Source organism: Aspergillus undulatus (assembly GCF_047715775.1).
Source record: "Aspergillus undulatus strain CBS 261.88 unplaced genomic scaffold BDV17scaffold_65, whole genome shotgun sequence".
Taxonomy (NCBI): Eukaryota; Fungi; Ascomycota; class Eurotiomycetes; order Eurotiales; family Aspergillaceae; genus Aspergillus; species Aspergillus undulatus.
Window position 1 is genome coordinate 62,964 of NW_027396669.1, and position 16,926 is coordinate 79,889.

The window sequence follows — 16,926 nt, forward strand, 5'->3', positions numbered from 1 at the left end:
TCCACCAGTTGTTGGCGACAGAAATGAATGACATTCTGTGAGGATGCACGGTGGGAAGAGCGTTCGTTTAACTTAAAGACTTGACGAAGCGACATCTTGGCAATAACAATCATCTTCCCCATGCGAAGTTGAACAAGTGCTCTAGGATCATCGCATAATGGAGCCATTCATTGTTCGACTCTGCAGCCGCCAAGAGATTGTTGTGTCTGTTAAATGACATCAAAAGTTGGGGACGGAAGAAGGCCTTGTTATCTACGAGCTGATTCCAGAGCTATGGGGGAGTTTTAGATACAAATAACGCCGTCTCATAACAACATGATAATTTATAAGTACATGCACAGCGCCTAGAACGCAATACTTGAAGCCAAGCCATCTAACTCACGCTGCCAATTCCGGTGCTGGCTGATTTGATAGAAGAACTTGCCGACAAAATCAGGTGCGTCCTTCAGGATCTTCCAGCCTTCGCTAAGGCTTTCCGCGCTCTCAGGACCGCGGGCAGTGACAACACCGTACCATTCGACGGGCTCCTTCGCGTCGGCACCGGCAACCTCTACCCCGATAACGTTGCCAAGGACCTCCTTTACGAGCTGGGCAGCCTCTCCCGTCGCACCAAGGGCCTTCAGATGACCGAAGGTCTCGGCGATCCAATATCGGATCTGGCCGTTCGACTGAAGGGCCTTGATGTGAGATCCGCCGGGGATAAAGGTTGCGTCGAACATGGTTGAGCGCTGGCCGTCATATTGGTGGTCTGGTACGACACCCTTACCGGAGTCCTTGGACTCGCCTTGGGCAAAAATAGGTGAACGCTTTGTGCCGATGATGAAAGGGAGGGCGCCAGCAGCGACGATGCTGGCCTTGACTCCCTCATATGCGATCCTATCAAAACCATCACCGATGATGATGGCAACTCGGCGACTGGGTATGCCGGGAACCTTGGGTGGGAAGTCGAACTGGGAGAGACGGATGGATTTCTTTCCGTGATTGGGGCGGAGCGCCTTCTGGGGAATTGGCGCGCCGACCATTTCAGCGACAGCCTGAGCGAGGGGAAGATCGAGTTCTGCCAAACGGGTTCCGGCCAGACGCTCATAGACGATCGGATCGTCGCAGTGGTCCAGCTCGAAGGAGAATGCCTTGGTGATGTGGCTCTTCTCAACATCGGACATGGAGTTGTAGAAGAGCTGGGCCTGGTTGTGGTACTCCTTGAATTTCGGGGAAAGGTCGCGTCGCTTGCACCCTGTTACGGGCTGCGGGTGCGACTGGAAGCCCTTGGGACCGGCCTGCGCCGGAGGGTTGGCCTCGAAGCGATTAGGCCAATAGTTGACGGAGCCCTTGGTGATGCGGTGGCGCATGGCACCGTCGCGGTTAACGTTGAGGAATGGGCATACGGGACGGTTGATTGGGAGTTCCTCCCAGTTGATGCCCAGGCGGGAAATCTGGGTGTCGAAGTAGGAGAAGTTACGGCCCTGAAGGAGAGGATCGTCGGAGAAGTCAACACCAGGGACGACGTGGCTGGTGCAGAAGGCGACCTGTTCCGTCTGGGTGAAGAACTCGTCGACGTTGCGGTTGAGCTCGAGCTCACCAATAACACGGACTGGCACAAGGTCCTCGGGCCAGACCTTTGTTGCGTCAAGGATGTCGAACTCGAACTTGTCCTGATCTTCCTCGGCAATAACCTGAATGCCAAAGTCCCACTTGGGGTAGGCCTTGTTGTCGATGGCCTCCATGAGGTCCTTGCGGTGGAAGTCTGGGTCTTGACCGGCCAGCTTGAGAGCTTCATCCCAAACGAGCGAATGCACTCCAAGATGGGGGATAAAGTGGAACTTGACAAAGTGGCGCTTGCCCTCCTTGTTAACGAGGGAGTAAGTGTTGACTCCGAAGCCCTGCATCATACGGTATGACCTGGGAATGGCGCGGTCGGACATGTGCCACATGAACATGTGCGTCGCTTCCGGGTGAAGATAGACAAAGTCCCAGAAGTTGTTGTGGGCTGATTGCGCCTGGGGAACTTCGTTGTGTGGCTCGGGTTTGACAGAGTGGACTGCATGGTTAGCGAAGCTTGGTGGCAATGATGGGAATACTCACCGAAATCGGGGAACTTGATCGCATCTTGGATGAAGAAGACAGGAATGTTGTTGCCGACAATATCCCAGTTACCCTCGTCTGTATAGAACTTGATAGCGAAACCGCGGACGTCGCGCACAGTGTCGGCACTTCCCTTGCTTCCCTGGACAGTGGAGAAACGCAGGAACACCGGTGTGTTGCGCGATGTGTCCGTCAAGATGCCCGCATATGACAGATCCTCGATGCTCTCATGAAGCTTAAAGTTACCGAAAGCACCGGTTCCTCGCGCGTGGACAACGCGCTCGGGAATGCGCTCGTGGTCAAAGCGGTGGATCTTCTCGCGGGCGATCTGGTCTTCGAGCAGCGAAGGGCCAGCATGCTGGTCATTCCCGGCGTGCAGCCAGTGGTCGGGGTCGGTGATGCCGACTCCATGGTCTGTCGCTTGCGGTTGACCCGTGTGGAAATTTGTGGTCTCGGGTTCAAGGTCGACAAGCTTCTTGTTCTTGGTGGCAGTGTCCTGCACTGCTTGCTGGGCCTTTTGCAGGCCGGCGGCGACAGTGGTAGCCATGAGCGGGTGATTATGTGTGGAGAGTGCAGAAGCTTGGTTGAGCGAAGATAAGGTTATCATTTCTTCGAGCTGTAATTATAGCTTTGCTCGTGGACGATCGGAGGGCCGGAAGTCGTGACATCATGGGAGTATACGATGATGTGAGGATGATGACAACCGTTCTGCAGCCGGGATTTCCAAGCTGGATTAACAAGCGTATTGCAAAGCTGTCAATCCAGACCTGCAGACCTCAGAGCTCGAAGCTCGTAATCATTAATCATTGGTCTTCGCATCCATACTGTTCGTGGTCATGACGCTGAATAAACCGCAATCCTCACTGGTCGGAGTCAAGCCGATCGCAGCGCACCACCACCACTACAACAACCATACAATGTCCTCCACCTCACAACTACACATTCATGAGCCCAGAAATAGGTTCATCCAGGCCATTTTAGGCCCCTGGATACCTGATAGCATAGCATAAATCTCACAATGACGACACCAAGTCGCCAGCCATAAAGCCGTCGTACAATGATCGTGTAGAAGCAGCAACCACAGCATAAATATATATCTACATCTACCCACAACCTCACTTTCAGAATCTCTCTCTAAAATGTCCATCCGCACCTGCATTCAAACTATAACCCCTCGACCTCTTCAACTTCAGCTTCAGCCCTTCCTCAAGGTCTCCAGCCCCATTCACAAAAGACTCATCTCCCAATCCCCAATAAGCATGGCTCCCCGCATTTCCGACGCCATTAAGGAAGACCACCGCGAGATAGAGGACTACCACAACAAGATCCTCTCCGCAACCACCGACAAGGAAAAGACCCAGTGGCAGAACCAGTTCGTCTGGGAACTTGCCCGCCATTCCATCGGCGAGGAACTTGTTGTCTACCCGCAGTTCGAGAAACAACTGCCTGATGGCCGCGCTATGGCGGATAAGGATCGGAGTGAGCATAACCAGGTACGCCCCGGACCAGAACCCCCCAACAAAATTCACCGCCATCTCTTTAAAAGCACTTGTTGACAAGGTACGCAACAGGTGAAAGAAAAACTCAAAAAATTCCAAAACCTCACCCCCACAGACCCAGACTTCGAGATAACCCTAAAGTCCATCTGGGATCCGCTAGGTCAACACATAGCCGAAGAAGAAAAAGACGACCTCCCCAAACTCGAAGAGGCGCTTTCCACATCAGACAGCGAGAAACTATCCAAGTCTTTCGGGCGCACGAAGATGTTTGTGCCTAGTCGCTCGCACCCCAGTGCGCCTGATAAACCGCCTTTTGAGACGGCCGTGGGGCTTATGGCGGCGCCGATTGATCATCTCGCGGACTTGTTTCGGTCTTGGCCACATACGAAGGGGATGCCGAATCCTAGTACTAAGTAGGTTGGTAGAATAGAGTAGGGGAGGGGAGAAGGGGATGGGAGGGATGGGGTGAATTGTATCTAGTGTACTTGTTTTGATTGTCTGTGATTGTCTGCGATTGTCTGAGTTGAGTTCAGAATGAGATTCAGTTGAGGCTCGGAAGATAGTGCCCACGAGGTGTGTTGTAGCAACGAGATGTTAGTCTGTCTGTCGTGCATGGCGACAGTAGACAGGGTAAATAATGTCTACGGACGACATGAGTAGGTCCAGCCGAGGGCGGCGCCCCGGGGGTCTGCGGAGAGGTAGTAGATTGTGGGATGACTCTGACGGAAGAAGATCTTTGAAAATATCAGGATGGTTTGGAACCAACAAGATTGCTTACGGTAGGTACTTGCTCAGCTAAAACACGTAGATACAATCTGTCGAACGCCGTCGCTGTGTAAGAAGAATGCCAGTCTTAAAGAAATCTCGCGGTACCTAAGCCCAACTCAAATACAACAAAACAAACCCATCCTACGCAAACTGAGCAAGAGCATTCGTAAACGCCTCGCCCCATCTCTCACTAAACGCACCAATCATCAGCCCAACAATCCAAACCCACAAGTGCAGGGGAGAGGAGGAATGAAAACATACCTCGTATTCGTCTTAACAAACCTCTCCAACTGCGCATACCCCCTCTTCTTCTCCTCCCTACTCATCGTCGCCGCCCTGTAAATCGAGTCCGACAGCTGATGCGCACTAGATGGGTTAAACGTGATGCTTCCCTCGCCCATGAATGCCGCTGCGCCTGCAAGCTCCGAGAGCACGAGCACCCCGTATCGGTCTTTCTGGCAGGCGACGTACTCGGCTGCGACGAGGTTCATCCCGTCGCGGCGGGAAGTGATTAGGCAGATGTCGGCGATGCGGTAGAGGGCTGTTAGGTCTGTGAAGGGGACGGAGTGGTGGAGGTAGACTATCGGAGAGCCGTCCGGGGTTGCTAGCAGACCTATCAGTATGGATCTCCTCCGGGTATTTCAATGAATAGTAGGGACGTACAATGCTCCCCATTAATCTGCCCCACAAGCATACTCAATTCCCTCTCAAGCTCCTGATACTCCTTGACGTCCTCGCGCGACGGAATAGCAACCTGGATAAGCGTGACCTTGCCCTTGAGCTCCGGATGCTCGTGCAGGAAGTGTGCGTACCCCTGCAACTTCTGGATAAGACCCTTCGTATAGTCCAGCCGGTCAACACCCAGAATCACAATCTTGCGCTTATACTCCTCTTCCAACTCATCGACGCGCGCTTTCACTTCCCCACCGGCAAGCCCATCCGTGAACTTCTGCGGGTCAATTCCCACCACGAACGTCCCCGTATGCGCCTTATGCCCCTGGTACTCAATATCATCGCCGTCAACCTTAACATCCAGACCGCGCTCGCAACACTCCACGAAATTGCGCTTATACTCATCCGTATGGAACCCAATCACATCGCACGCCAGGACACCCTGGAGCAACTCCTTCTGCACGGGGAGAGCGCGCCAGAAGTCCTGCGCGGGAAAGGGCGTGTGCAGGGAAAAGCCAATAGGGCATTTCTTGCCCTGCTTCTCCAGCCGGTCGCGTAGGTAAGCAGGGAACATGAGGAGGTGGTAGTCGTGCACCCAGATTAGGTCGCCGGAGGACGCAGAGTCGGCGACTGTATCTGCGAAGACTTCGTTCACGCGCTGGTATGCTTTCCAGCCGTCTTCGTTGAAGTCGACGCCGGATTGGTAGTGTAGGATTGGCCAGGTGATGCCGTCTGCGTTATGTACCCATTAACAACCATGCATCTTGTCATTGAATTCATTATACAACAGTGGATAAGGATTAAGGATGACCCACTCGAAAAAACATTATAATGCGCATGCGCGAGCTCCTCATCAAGGAATATCCCAATGGCATTATTCTCAGCGAGCGAGGCAGCAGCGACTTTGCGCTCCTCCATATCCTCGATGTTCGAGCCCGGCCACCCGAACCAGCGCACGTCCGTCGAGGAGCTTATCCCCGACAGGGCCGTTACGAGACCACCGCTGGACAGGGAAGATTCATATCTCCCGTCGATCTTTTTGAGGGACAGGGGAAGACGGTTCGAGACGATTATTAGCTGGCGCTTCTTTTCGTCGGCCATGGTGGTTAGTTTTTGGTTTGTGTGGTGGTTTTCCAGGGTAGGGTGGTGGCTGTTATTTTGGTTGGTGGTTGCGGTTGCGAGTTGCTGTTGGCTATGACGGCGTATATTTTGCAAACGGAAACCGAAAATATAAATAGACGGATGAAGCTATTTGGACAAACAGCTGCTTATGTATGTTCTTGTTCAAGTTTCTGCATCATACAAAGTACGCCATTGTGCACCATCAAGCAGGCCACATGGCGCCAGTGCGGCGACAGACGCGTGTGATACGTGGAGGGCTGATGTCAAAATCCAAGGCTGAAGGACCCCTGCCGTACAAGGGAATGACTATCACTGTCTAACTGGGAAATTGCATGAGATGTCAAGACGAGAGCTGGAGAGGGAGATCACTTGGCTGGTGACGGGCCGATGACGTCATACGTACAGCTGCAGCCACCGGTTCATGTCCTACCCAGAGATACTCTAGAGAAGTTGTTGAGAGTTATCAGATCGGTTGATCGGACAAAGTATGGAACTGACATCTATATGAGCTCAGGGCGACGTCAGGCTAAGCGTGCAGTAACCGGGGCAGGACTTTATATAATGCGGGCTAACGATTAACCTGCCGAAAAAACAGAACTAAACTACCACAGCTAGATCGGAGAAACGAATTCTACATTCCAACGTTGAATAAAAGCAATCAACATTATGGCCGACGAGAGGATCAACCAGATGCGGGGCTATAAGGCGTGAGTTTTCCCTGATCTACACCGACGAGCTGACTAGGCTGACTGTTTTAGCACCCTCAACAACCCCAACGTCTCGCAAGAAGCAAAGGACCACGCCCAGTCTGTCCTCGACAATGAGATTGGCGGGAACCAACCTCAGGAAGAACTGTACAAAATCCGGGGTGATCGCAACAAATCACCCAACAGAATGGCGGGTGGGCTTAAGGCGTGAGTTCCCTGCTTTGTTCTACAGTAGGTAGTTGGGGCTAATGATTGGCAGCGCAATGCACAACCCGGGCGTCTCTGAGAGCGGGAAACAGAAGGCCAAGGAGAAGCTGGGAAGGGATGCTCCCCAGGAATAAGTGTACTTTTTAAGTCTCCGTGTAGTCTAGATCCCACAGCAGTAATGGCAGGGCTTGGAATAGAGCTCAAGTAGCTTGTGTGGAGTACTCCAGAGCAACCATGGTCATACATCATGACAGCTTCATCGCGGCCTGTTATTACATCATCCGCGATCATGCCATACGGTGGGCTGTATATACCTTCTCTCTGCCCATCGCCGGGAATGTAGCTATCACAGCAAATTGCAATAATCACTTTCACCACATCCATCAAAATGTCTTTCCCAACGCGCCCTCTTCTCCGGATCCCTCGCTCCCGTGCACTTCTACCCCGCCGAATCCACTCCCGCCCCCAGCGTCGCACCTACGCATCACCACCCGACCCCTCAAAAGGCGGCAGCAACAGCACATGGTATTCCCATCTCCATACCAACCCTTCCAATTGATAACTAACTGTAACAGGATCGCCATCGCAGCCGTCCTCGGCATTCCAGCCGCCTACTACCTCATGTCTGGCAGCGGCGCCGGCACACCACCCTCATCAAAGGACCAGCCCGCAACGCGCAAGGCACCAGCAGGCGAAGGCAGCATGAGCTCGAAACAGGAGGGTCTGGATAATGCGGATAGCAGCAATCCGTACATCAACGAGCCCGGGAAGAGTATCAAGGGGGAGGGCGAGACCGAGACGGCCAAGTTCAAGGGGACGGTTGATCCGAAGAGGCCGCAGAAGTAGCTTTGGTTGAGCGATAGACTAGGAGCGCCACTACGAAATGTACTATAACTATACTATGCAAGAAACAGCGAATGTGAAATGAGCTGTAACTGATCGACTTGGGAGTATTCTGTATTTGGTCTTTCCGATTCGGCGCGAGACGGGGTTCCAGACCTTGGAACCAGATGGCCTGGTAAGGGCTCCGGATCGCTCGGGACAGCAGGACCACTATGTACCCACGGTTAGCACATCGTCACGACTGCCTAGTGTACCTAAATCTGCATGCTAAAGATGGCTGACAGTAGGGAAGATAGCGGTAGAGCTAAATAGGTACACCTGACGTCAATCGCTTCATCTCTTATCACACAGAGAGCTATAGACGTTAAGAGTAAGCCATGTACGCCTCTTTGATCGTAAGCGTAAGCCAACATTTTAAACCAGACATTGTCATAGCTTCCAGTCTCGGATCTTCATACCTGACTGCTAGTAAGCCCTAAATCAAAACCTCAGCATCATGGCCCTCGTCCTACAAGCCGCAACATTCGCACACCAGTACTTCGGCTCCTTCGTCTACAAGACCCCCAGCAAATCCTCCGACGCACTGAAACTAGGCGTCTTGTCCTCGGCGCAGATCAACGCCGCTGCCAGTACGTACATGTCCGAACCTATTCCATACCTATACAAATCCACAGACCAACACAACCACCCCACCCTCTCCCGCCGGACGCTCTGAAAGTATCTAATAGGAAACCAGTAATCCACCCAACGGAAACCCACCCCCATATAACCCTCTACGGAATCGCATCACGCTCGCAGAAAACCGCACAATTGCAGGCGAAAAAGTACAACTTCAAGCAAGCGTACGGATCATACCAGGCTCTTCTCGACGATCCCGCAGTCGACGTCGTTTACATATCTACCCCGAACGGCGAGCACTTCGAGTGGACGGTCAAGGCACTGAAGAGGGGGAAACATGTCCTCGTCGAGAAACCGTTCATGAGCAATGCTAAGGAGGCGAGGAGGGTTGTGCAGATTGCCGAGGAGAAAGGGTTGGTTCTTGAGGAGGCTGTATGGTTCCCTCCGCTCCCGCTCTTTCCCAGGTCCCTAATCGTTCGAGACTGATGATGGATTGTGTGTCTATTTAGTTCCACTGGCAATTCCATCCCGCAGCACACAAATTCCTTTCTTTGCTCGAGGCAGGAAAATACGGGAAGATTCTGCGCACGAATGCGCTTATGACTGCGTCCCCTGGCGTTCCGGAGGGTGATATCCGGTGGCAGTATGATTTAGCTGGTCCGCATCTCTCTCCCTTCAAATCATCGCCATATGTTGAATGCTAACAGAAACCTTACCCATCAGGCGGTTCCTTAATGGACATGACCTACGCCCTCTCATTCACGCGGTACTTCCTGCGCACGACGCACCCAGACGTCATCCACAGCGTGACGATGCGCCCCCATGCCCCCGATCCCGGCGTCGACGAGGCAATGCACGCATACCTTACATTCACCGCCGGATCCAGCGTCGGGGACGGAGCCGTGCAGAGCAGCATCTACACAGACATGTCCCGATCCTGGGTCGGCGGTGTAATTCCACGGTTCTGGGAGTTACCGAGTATAGAAGTTGAGACTGAGACTGCTATACTATACTTCTATAATGCGATGATGCCGCATTTGTATCACTATATTGAGATTTTTGATAAGAAGGCGGGAACGACGGGGGTCGTGAGGCAGTATGCCGGTGGGCCCGTTTGGGGGGGTGTTGAGACGACGGGAGGGAAGGGGGGACGCAAGGGGTGGAGTACGTATCGGTGGCAACTTGAGGCGTTTGTGGAGCGTGTTCGTGGGGGAGAGCCGGCGGCTTGGGTGTCGAACGAGGAGAGTGTGACGCAGATGGAGGTTATTGATGCTCTGTATCGGGCTGCTGGGTTGCCGGTCAGGGGGGAGAAGGGGGGAGAAGGGGTTGGGACGGGGGAAAAGCAGGGTTAGATTCGTTTTATTAGGGCGTTATTTATGTAGGATAGGTGCCAACGAGTGTATTGTTTATTTGGCCTGATATGTGTGTACCTGAATGTACAAGGTGTCGTTCGGCGTGAAAGGATAGAAGACCGAAACCGATATAAAGAGAGATCGTAAACGCTTTTCAAATCATAGATCCACCCACCATCCGTGTGCGCCAGGGGTCGTCAAGATAAAAGTAGCATAAATCGTTGAAAGGAACGCTTCCAAAAACAAGGCAAAGGTTGGACAGACGACGTAAATCAATTGACACTCATTTGCAGATCAAAGATGTTGCCCTGCGGCTGGGAAAACATCGGATCGAGCATTGGCTTCTCGACTCCACATGGCAAGGACGCATTGTCCATGCTCACCGGAAACTGTTGGGAGTTTGTCATATCCGGTTCAGAGTTCTGTCCGCGAGGACGTAGGTCGGCTGCGTCCTCTTGGGCTGGCGACGTGGAGCCTGCTTGTACCTGGTCCCGGCTGTGCCTCCTGGCGCTGATCTCATTGATTTCACTATTCGAGGCCAATAGAATAGAAGCCGAAGAAGCAGAATCGTGCCTCGCCGCTTGCTTGACCATCCGCCCTAGATGCATCCGGATCGCTTCATCATCGCAACGCGAGTGCATGAGGATCTGATCCTTGAGGGAAAGCAACTGGCTGTGTAGCTCCTTAATCTCAACCTCCAATCCAGACTTCCTGCGGCTAGCCTCCTGGAACCGACTGCGCAGCTGATCGGTCTCACGCTTCTTCTTCTGACGTGACTTGCTTGCAGCCGCGCGGTTCCGCTCCAGGTGTTTTGCTCGCTTCTCCGTTTCATTCGTGCTTCTATGCCATTGGATCGGAGACGTGGATGGGTTGCTGCTCGGATCCGAGTGTGGACTGGCACGGTCGCGATCGGGATCGAAGGTGAAGTCCGCGTCGGGTGTGGAGTTGGAGTTGAAAGAGAAGGCTGGAAAGCTAGGTCTGGGCTGGTATGAGTCGAAAAATGGCTGTTGCTGGTTCATTCCAGCTTTCATGCCCATTGAATCTTTCCGCATGCCGCGCGGTGCTGGCCGGAGTGTGCGGTTACGGAGGCGAGGACGGTCTTGCGTTTCTTCGGGCTCGTCTCCGGCCTCAAAGCTTGGGGCCATGGTTTGCACGGTGTCTATGCCAGAATTGTGAGGTAGGAATGGCATCGGTGTCATTGAAATCTCTTGGTGATAATCTTTGTCGAGTGCAGCGAGCGAGAGAAACTCGCCCGGGAAATCGTTTCCCATAAAGAGAGAGTCTGGGGCGATAGATGCATCCAGATCCGTCGGATAGAATACTTGGGTAGGCATAATGTCGTTCTCCAGGAGATTGGGGCACTGGTGCTGGACGTTGACGTGGATGGTAATGGGTGCAGATTACCGAGAGCCTGCTCTTATATAGCGTTTGATCAAATTGCCTTGCAGACGGTCCAATCTGGCAGTGGTTGAGGAAGAGCAGTTATCAAGTAAGCTATCTCTGCGAGCAGTATAAGACAAGATCGATCGGGGTCGGTAATTGATGATCACCAGTAGCGAAGAACCTAAATAGGTGAGATTGATACTTCAAGGTCGTATGATCTCGGTTGCGGTATATAGTAGCTGGAATATTCAAGGAGCAGAAGCGACGCAATGGGGACAAGAACGAGATCTTGTTATATATTGAACCCGCGGAGAAATCGGGCAGGACGAAACCATGTTCATTCAAGGTCTTGACGTTTTCTATGGAAGGGCTTCCAACGAACCAGCTGCTTCTGGAGACAGGTCGGTCGCAGAGCGGGTATAATAGAGAATGAGCCCCCGCGCTGGGAACCCAGGGAGTGGGTACAAAATGCTCTGTATGACGCTTTCACGGCCAGATTCGTGCAAATCCCGTCCCGTTGATAAATCAGAGCGATGGGAATAGACGTCCGGGCGGGGCAAGACTACTCTAAGCTACTTGGAGCTCTAGAATCATGACAGTGGCGAAAGGCACGTTAATTCAGCGAAATATCTGCTTGGAGCAGAAGCAGAAGTACATAATTTTCTCCGCATACGCAGTACGAGCGTATTCGACAACGTTGCGGATGCAGGCTATCGAATCAGCAAAAATATAGTAGTCTGGACGGCCAAAAAGCCACGCTCTAGCAGAACAGCATCGAGCAGTAGGTAAAGCAGCCCAATCCATGATGAATGTTTGTGATCAATCATCAATCTCATTGTGCAGTCGATCGACGTAAGCGGGCGATTTAGCCATCCACTTGTCAGGGTGCGGTCCAGAGTCCAGACCGTGTTTAAAACAAGCCACCAAGAACCTTGAGCGACAGACGATGAGGAAAGGTGCAACAGACTGCAGTGTCACCATGCAGGAAAAACCGCTACCTTACGCTCAGGGTCAATAAGCTGGCTCACCATCCCGCCAATCATCAAGCTCAGTGCCCAAGCTTCACCTGGGCAATCCACACGGATCTCTGGATCCGGTGGATCGACATTCCCAGGGCTTTAAAGATCAGAGAGGACCCCAGGATAATAATCCCCAAGCGAATTGACAGCAGGTTATCGTATAGTGACATCACCAGTCGTGGGCCTACGCCGAATTTTCGAACCTCTTTCCTGGCACGCATATCAAACTCCATAACACGGAATGCTCCATCGCTTCAGCTGCATGCCATCCCAGATGGTAGGGAAGAAATCACCGGGCTGCTCTTGCCATTTCAGGGCCCGATGTGTCATTTTCACAGAGCAGACTGGCTTCTTTGCAAGCTTCTGAGCTACCATCCCTCCCTTCTAGCTATCAAAATCCAGGTGTGACGTCATTGTCTGCATCATCAAAGAATAGAAATTTCGCTGAACCTTCTTGTGACATGGAATAACTCTAATAGAGGGCGGTTGAAGGGTCTCGAGGGGCGGGCAATTTGAATTCGCGATTTTTTAATTATCATGGTTGGAATGCGGGGGCAGGGAGTAGGTAAACATTCCGCGACAGAGAGCTCGCCGGACGTATTTCAACGGGTGCATATCCTTTTTCGTCTCCTCACAGTTGTCATGATGAATGGGATGATTTGGTACGTGATATCTCCAGAGCTGGTCCGGGATATCACGCTGTCTTGTCGAGATGGATAAGGTGTCGGAGAATAATGATGCACGTCTCTCGGGCGCATCCCATGCCGCCAAGCCGGTACGCGCACCCCCTGCGTTGCTTTTTGGGGCTGTTCAACAAAGTTAACCTCACAATTTTTTGATGTCCTAGGACGACCTCATTGGATTTAAGTCGCCAGCCCTTGACTCGGAAAGGACCGCGGCGCTGGAAATTGTGGACAAAGCGGACCGAGAAAGCACCTACATTAAATCGCCACGCATATCACAGTCTCCGAGGATATTGAGACAGAGCATACAGCCTCTAATGACGAGCCCCCATCGCAATCCAGAGAACAACTACTATCGACAGCCCGGGTGTCACGTGTCTCGGCGAGTGTCGGTCCTGGAGGCGACACGATCGTACTGTCGTTCGGACCCGGAAAGTTCAAACTCGCGACACCGCAGGTTCTTCGAGAAAATGCGGACGAAAATACAAATCCCGAGTCTCCCCGTTGTTTCTAGGGATGTGCCGCAGAAGATCGCTTCGAGAGGGACATTTGCCTTTCTGCCGTCTAGCGCTCTATTGTTCGCAGGGGGACGTCGTGATTATTCTGTGAAGCAGTATTGACACTTCCGAGTGGTGTTCGAATGGAATAGGTTGAGGGCCCCTATGTGGACAGACGTCCGCCAGTGTTCCAAAACGAAGCTTGTTGTTAGAGTGACCATTTCTAGAATGGAGACGTTCGGCATACGGGTTAGCAATAGGTAACGGCGTTTCTTTATGGGAGGCCATAAGAAGCCATGGAATATAACCAAGCAAGGGTTAATGATGTTGTCCGCGTCATCCCCGGATTATCAGGTCCAGGCCATTTCGTGCAAAAGGTAAATGCAAAGGCGCACTTTAGACCACTGGCACGGTCACACCCTCTCGTATCTGCAAGGGACATAGTATTCAGGAACGGCGTTGCTTGCGCTTCAGCCTCTCGTGCGACACCGTTGCCTGCACAGGGATGCCCAGGGCAGGAACGGCTCAGTCAGACGTCAAGTTCGTTATTGCTGGTACCTTAAGATAGATTGACGTCTGTAGATGGCTGGTCAAAGGGCACATAATTGGTCATTTTTGTATTGCACTGCAGGTTGAGACCTGCGTGTTGAGTGGTCGACGTCGACCACTCTAAGCTACGAGACAGCTTCCGAGGCTCATGCCCCAAAGCACCGTCCACACGGTCCTCATCGTGCGGTCGATATTATATACTCTGTATGAAGACATTTCACGGTCAAAGTCATCGAGGCGTAGCATATTTTCCTCGGAAGTGATCGTGAATGCGATTATTGTCTACGGGACACCCAGAACGGTCTCTCTCCATTGTCGTGGGCTCCAACGGGACGCTACCAAGCAGCTAGTCACAATACCCCGGCGCCAGGAAGTCACTCGATTTTGGAACGAGCCGAGTTCATATCATCGATCGGAAGGTGTCAAGGTCGCAGCTGGAAAGTTGGTGGCGGACCTGATGCAGCAATCCTCAAGATTAGACTCGATCTGCTTCGCCGCGTAGCGAGGTATATTATTTGCATGGCGAGCTCTCGCGATGGGATTTTGGTAGCGGCGAGAATACTCCGTCGGTCCAGGCTGGAGCTAGCCAAAACATCCGCAGTTGATGGTGGCAGCCGGTGACGTCTGCTAAATCCACACCGACTCCGTTCAGGTAAGGCTCGGTGGTGGTAACCGGCGGGTAAGCGCGGGGAGGGTATCCCCGGAGCATACGATCCCGGGGTACCTTGTGTGGAGATGATCGGGAAATCGTTGCGGTTCGATTGGAGAACCTTACAGTTGAGAGGGACACTCGGATTGTAGAGTTTGGGCGGCGTCGTGGCTCGTGGTTGAGCACAGTAGTAACTTGGTAACACGGTTCGTATGACGACGCGGAGGGATCCAAGGAGCAACAACAGAGTCAGCCCAACCACGGTCGCTCAAATGTTTAGACGTAGTATTGCAACGAATACTCACGGAGAGACTGAATGGAATGACTGTAGCCAGAGCCCGAGGCTTTGAGCGTTGAGTAGCCTCGTGAAATCGTGAGAGCAGGGAGATTAAGAAGGAAGACGAGGAGCCAAGCCAACCGCCGTGGGCAGCCAGAATGCGGGGTAAGCAGAGTCCGATTGACCGAGTCCCGTCACCTGCCCTGCTCGTCTTCAATCTCACTGCTTCCACTCTCCATTCTCTCTCCAGCCCCCTCTGTCAGACCACCAGTCCAGACAATGGAGATAGCCCAATCGCCCACGACGCCCACCGAGGGTGCCCAGAAGAAGCGTCGCCGCACCGAAGCTCAGCTCGCCCGCAAACGCCAGGCCGATCGCATCAACCACAAGGCAAAACGCGAACAGCAGAAACGGCAGATGGAGAGCCTCGAAGCCCAGGTCACAAATCTCCAGCAGGCTGTCCAGAGCCTAACCGACCAAGTTCGTGTTCTCAACCAACGACTTCAGAATCAGTCGCGGTATTTCTCTTGCTTCGACTTCGCGGAGACACCGAGTCCCGTCGCTGCCGGCGCCGCGGGTAACGGAACATCGCCAGCTTCTTCACTCGCCCAGCCGCGGCCTCTCCCCAATGCACAGGACATGCTCCTTCTCTCGGCAGACAAACTCCCGATGCTCGTTCCTGCGCCGGCACTTGGTGAACCAGATAATAATGTCCCTGTTGACTGCCGGTGCGGAGTCGACCACCGCTCTTACTATGAATGTCTCGAGTACTCGACCTTTTCCATCCTCCTGAGCGCTCACCAGGGCCTCAACAAGAGCATCTCGAATAGCACGCGGCTTCCTCGCACCCCCTCATTGGTACATGTCTTCCGTCCGACCTCGACAGATAATCCCGTCATCCAGATCCTAGGCCTGGTCTTCAGCCAGGTCCGCCCAGCCAATGTTCGCACTCTTTTTGCTTGTTATGTCGTGATGTATCGCTTCCTCCGGGTAGGTTCCTTTCTTTCTGGCTCGTCAATGCGTCAAACTGATCTTTTCACTTAGTGGCGTCTCTGCCCCGACGAAGAAACCCAACGCGACGTCCCAACCTGGCTCTATCCGACCGAAATCCAAAAGACCATCCCGCACCCCGTTTGCATAGACTTCCTCCCCTGGCCGGGACTCCGCGACCGGCTAATACACAGTGCCCAACCATACCAAGATCCGCGCCACTCGGTGATCATGTACATGCGCTCGATCCACTTTCGGTGGCCAGAAGACCAGGAATTCATATATACTAGCGACAACGGGGAGCTAATGCCGACTCAAAACTTTGAGACCGGGCTGTATAACTATGAGAATTGGCAGGTTAGCCGCGAGTGGGCAGCTATGTTCCCGAAATTGAGAAAGTATGTCAATGTGGGAGATGATGGTAGCGTTGCCGTTTGATGAATTGGGCATGGCGAGTCAACTTCACGTTCTCTGGCATGGGGTCACAGAACCAACCAGTAATATACTGTTTTCAGCATCATATACATGCTGAGGCTTGCGATTTGTGAGCTATTAAGCGCAGTGTGCATTTCCAATGTAGGCATATATCCCAGCAGAATCTATTACAGTGAATATATTGAGTTCAAATACGAGCAGAATAAGTGTTTCGGGGTCCCTCGAGGTCTCGATCTAAATCAGTCTCCTGTCAAGATTGACTGGAAGGCATTGGAGAACGAGCATATGATCGTCACCAGAATTCCACCGCACGAGCGCATAGCTATTGTTGCCGTACGTGGAGTGCTCGCAGCGATCCTTGGCAAGTGATGATTCGGGTAGTGGACGAATATCCACGTGTTTCCTTTTCTTCCCAATCTTCTCTCTCCGGCCACAATTCTGGTCCCGAGACATTCATACAGGGCAACCTTCTTTTTAGCAGAGGTGGGCTTGCTCGATGATGTTGGAGAAAAGACATCAGCTCATTTTGAAGTGACATGATCGCACAATATTGCTGCAGTCTCCGCCGAGAATG

At 52.7% G+C, this 16,926-nt stretch overlaps 9 protein-coding genes across 9 annotated transcripts; 6 read left to right on the forward strand and 3 right to left on the reverse strand.

Annotated features, from left to right (window-relative positions):
• Nucleotides 1-344: 344 nt before the first annotated feature.
• catA (catalase catA) lies at nt 345-2,629 on the reverse strand (the record flags this gene model as incomplete). Its single annotated transcript, XM_073763023.1, has 2 exons — nt 345-2,038; nt 2,083-2,629. 2 exons carry the CDS (start codon nt 2,627-2,629, stop codon nt 345-347), a joined length of 2,241 nt encoding a protein of 746 aa, XP_073611441.1.
• Nucleotides 2,630-3,178: 549 nt separating this feature from the next.
• On the forward strand, nt 3,179-4,013 carry BDV17DRAFT_274119 (hemerythrin domain-containing protein). The gene is made up of 2 exons (XM_073759081.1): nt 3,179-3,575; nt 3,654-4,013. The coding sequence occupies exons 1-2, from the start codon at nt 3,222-3,224 to the stop codon at nt 3,996-3,998; spliced, it is 699 nt and encodes a 232-aa protein (XP_073611442.1). The 5' UTR covers nt 3,179-3,221; the 3' UTR covers nt 3,999-4,013.
• A 314-nt stretch (nt 4,014-4,327) lies between these two features.
• On the reverse strand, nt 4,328-6,559 carry BDV17DRAFT_208040 (trehalose-6-phosphate synthase). The gene is made up of 4 exons (XM_073755366.1): nt 5,837-6,559; nt 5,013-5,753; nt 4,611-4,953; nt 4,328-4,539 (listed from the first exon to the last, which is right to left on the reverse strand). Exons 1-4 carry the CDS (start codon nt 6,120-6,122, stop codon nt 4,491-4,493), a joined length of 1,419 nt encoding a protein of 472 aa, XP_073611443.1. The 5' UTR covers nt 6,123-6,559; the 3' UTR covers nt 4,328-4,490.
• Nucleotides 6,560-6,693: 134 nt separating this feature from the next.
• On the forward strand, nt 6,694-7,436 carry BDV17DRAFT_274121 (Con-6 family protein). The gene is made up of 3 exons (XM_073759082.1): nt 6,694-6,850; nt 6,902-7,057; nt 7,110-7,436. Exons 1-3 carry the CDS (start codon nt 6,810-6,812, stop codon nt 7,189-7,191), a joined length of 279 nt encoding a protein of 92 aa, XP_073611444.1. The 5' UTR covers nt 6,694-6,809; the 3' UTR covers nt 7,192-7,436.
• BDV17DRAFT_274122 (uncharacterized protein) lies at nt 7,427-8,199 on the forward strand. The gene is made up of 2 exons (XM_073759083.1): nt 7,427-7,582; nt 7,633-8,199. The coding sequence occupies exons 1-2, from the start codon at nt 7,446-7,448 to the stop codon at nt 7,901-7,903; spliced, it is 408 nt and encodes a 135-aa protein (XP_073611445.1). The 5' UTR covers nt 7,427-7,445; the 3' UTR covers nt 7,904-8,199.
• A 136-nt stretch (nt 8,200-8,335) lies between these two features.
• BDV17DRAFT_208113 (Gfo/Idh/MocA family protein) lies at nt 8,336-10,006 on the forward strand. The gene is made up of 4 exons (XM_073755369.1): nt 8,336-8,529; nt 8,637-8,950; nt 9,028-9,175; nt 9,242-10,006. Exons 1-4 carry the CDS (start codon nt 8,397-8,399, stop codon nt 9,868-9,870), a joined length of 1,224 nt encoding a protein of 407 aa, XP_073611446.1. The 5' UTR covers nt 8,336-8,396; the 3' UTR covers nt 9,871-10,006.
• On the reverse strand, nt 9,604-11,538 carry BDV17DRAFT_208073 (bZIP transcription factor). The gene has a single exon (XM_073755367.1). It carries the CDS (start codon nt 11,202-11,204, stop codon nt 10,143-10,145), a length of 1,062 nt encoding a protein of 353 aa, XP_073611447.1. The 5' UTR covers nt 11,205-11,538; the 3' UTR covers nt 9,604-10,142.
• Nucleotides 11,539-12,745: 1,207 nt separating this feature from the next.
• Nucleotides 12,746-13,651, forward strand: BDV17DRAFT_208076 (uncharacterized protein). The gene is made up of 2 exons (XM_073755368.1): nt 12,746-13,047; nt 13,120-13,651. The coding sequence occupies exons 1-2, from the start codon at nt 12,985-12,987 to the stop codon at nt 13,573-13,575; spliced, it is 519 nt and encodes a 172-aa protein (XP_073611448.1). The 5' UTR covers nt 12,746-12,984; the 3' UTR covers nt 13,576-13,651.
• A 1,520-nt stretch (nt 13,652-15,171) lies between these two features.
• BDV17DRAFT_274126 (bZIP transcription factor) lies at nt 15,172-16,544 on the forward strand. Its single transcript, XM_073759084.1, has 2 exons — nt 15,172-15,917; nt 15,972-16,544. The coding sequence occupies exons 1-2, from the start codon at nt 15,207-15,209 to the stop codon at nt 16,353-16,355; spliced, it is 1,095 nt and encodes a 364-aa protein (XP_073611449.1). The 5' UTR covers nt 15,172-15,206; the 3' UTR covers nt 16,356-16,544.
• The last annotated feature ends 382 nt before the right edge of the window (nt 16,545-16,926 follow it).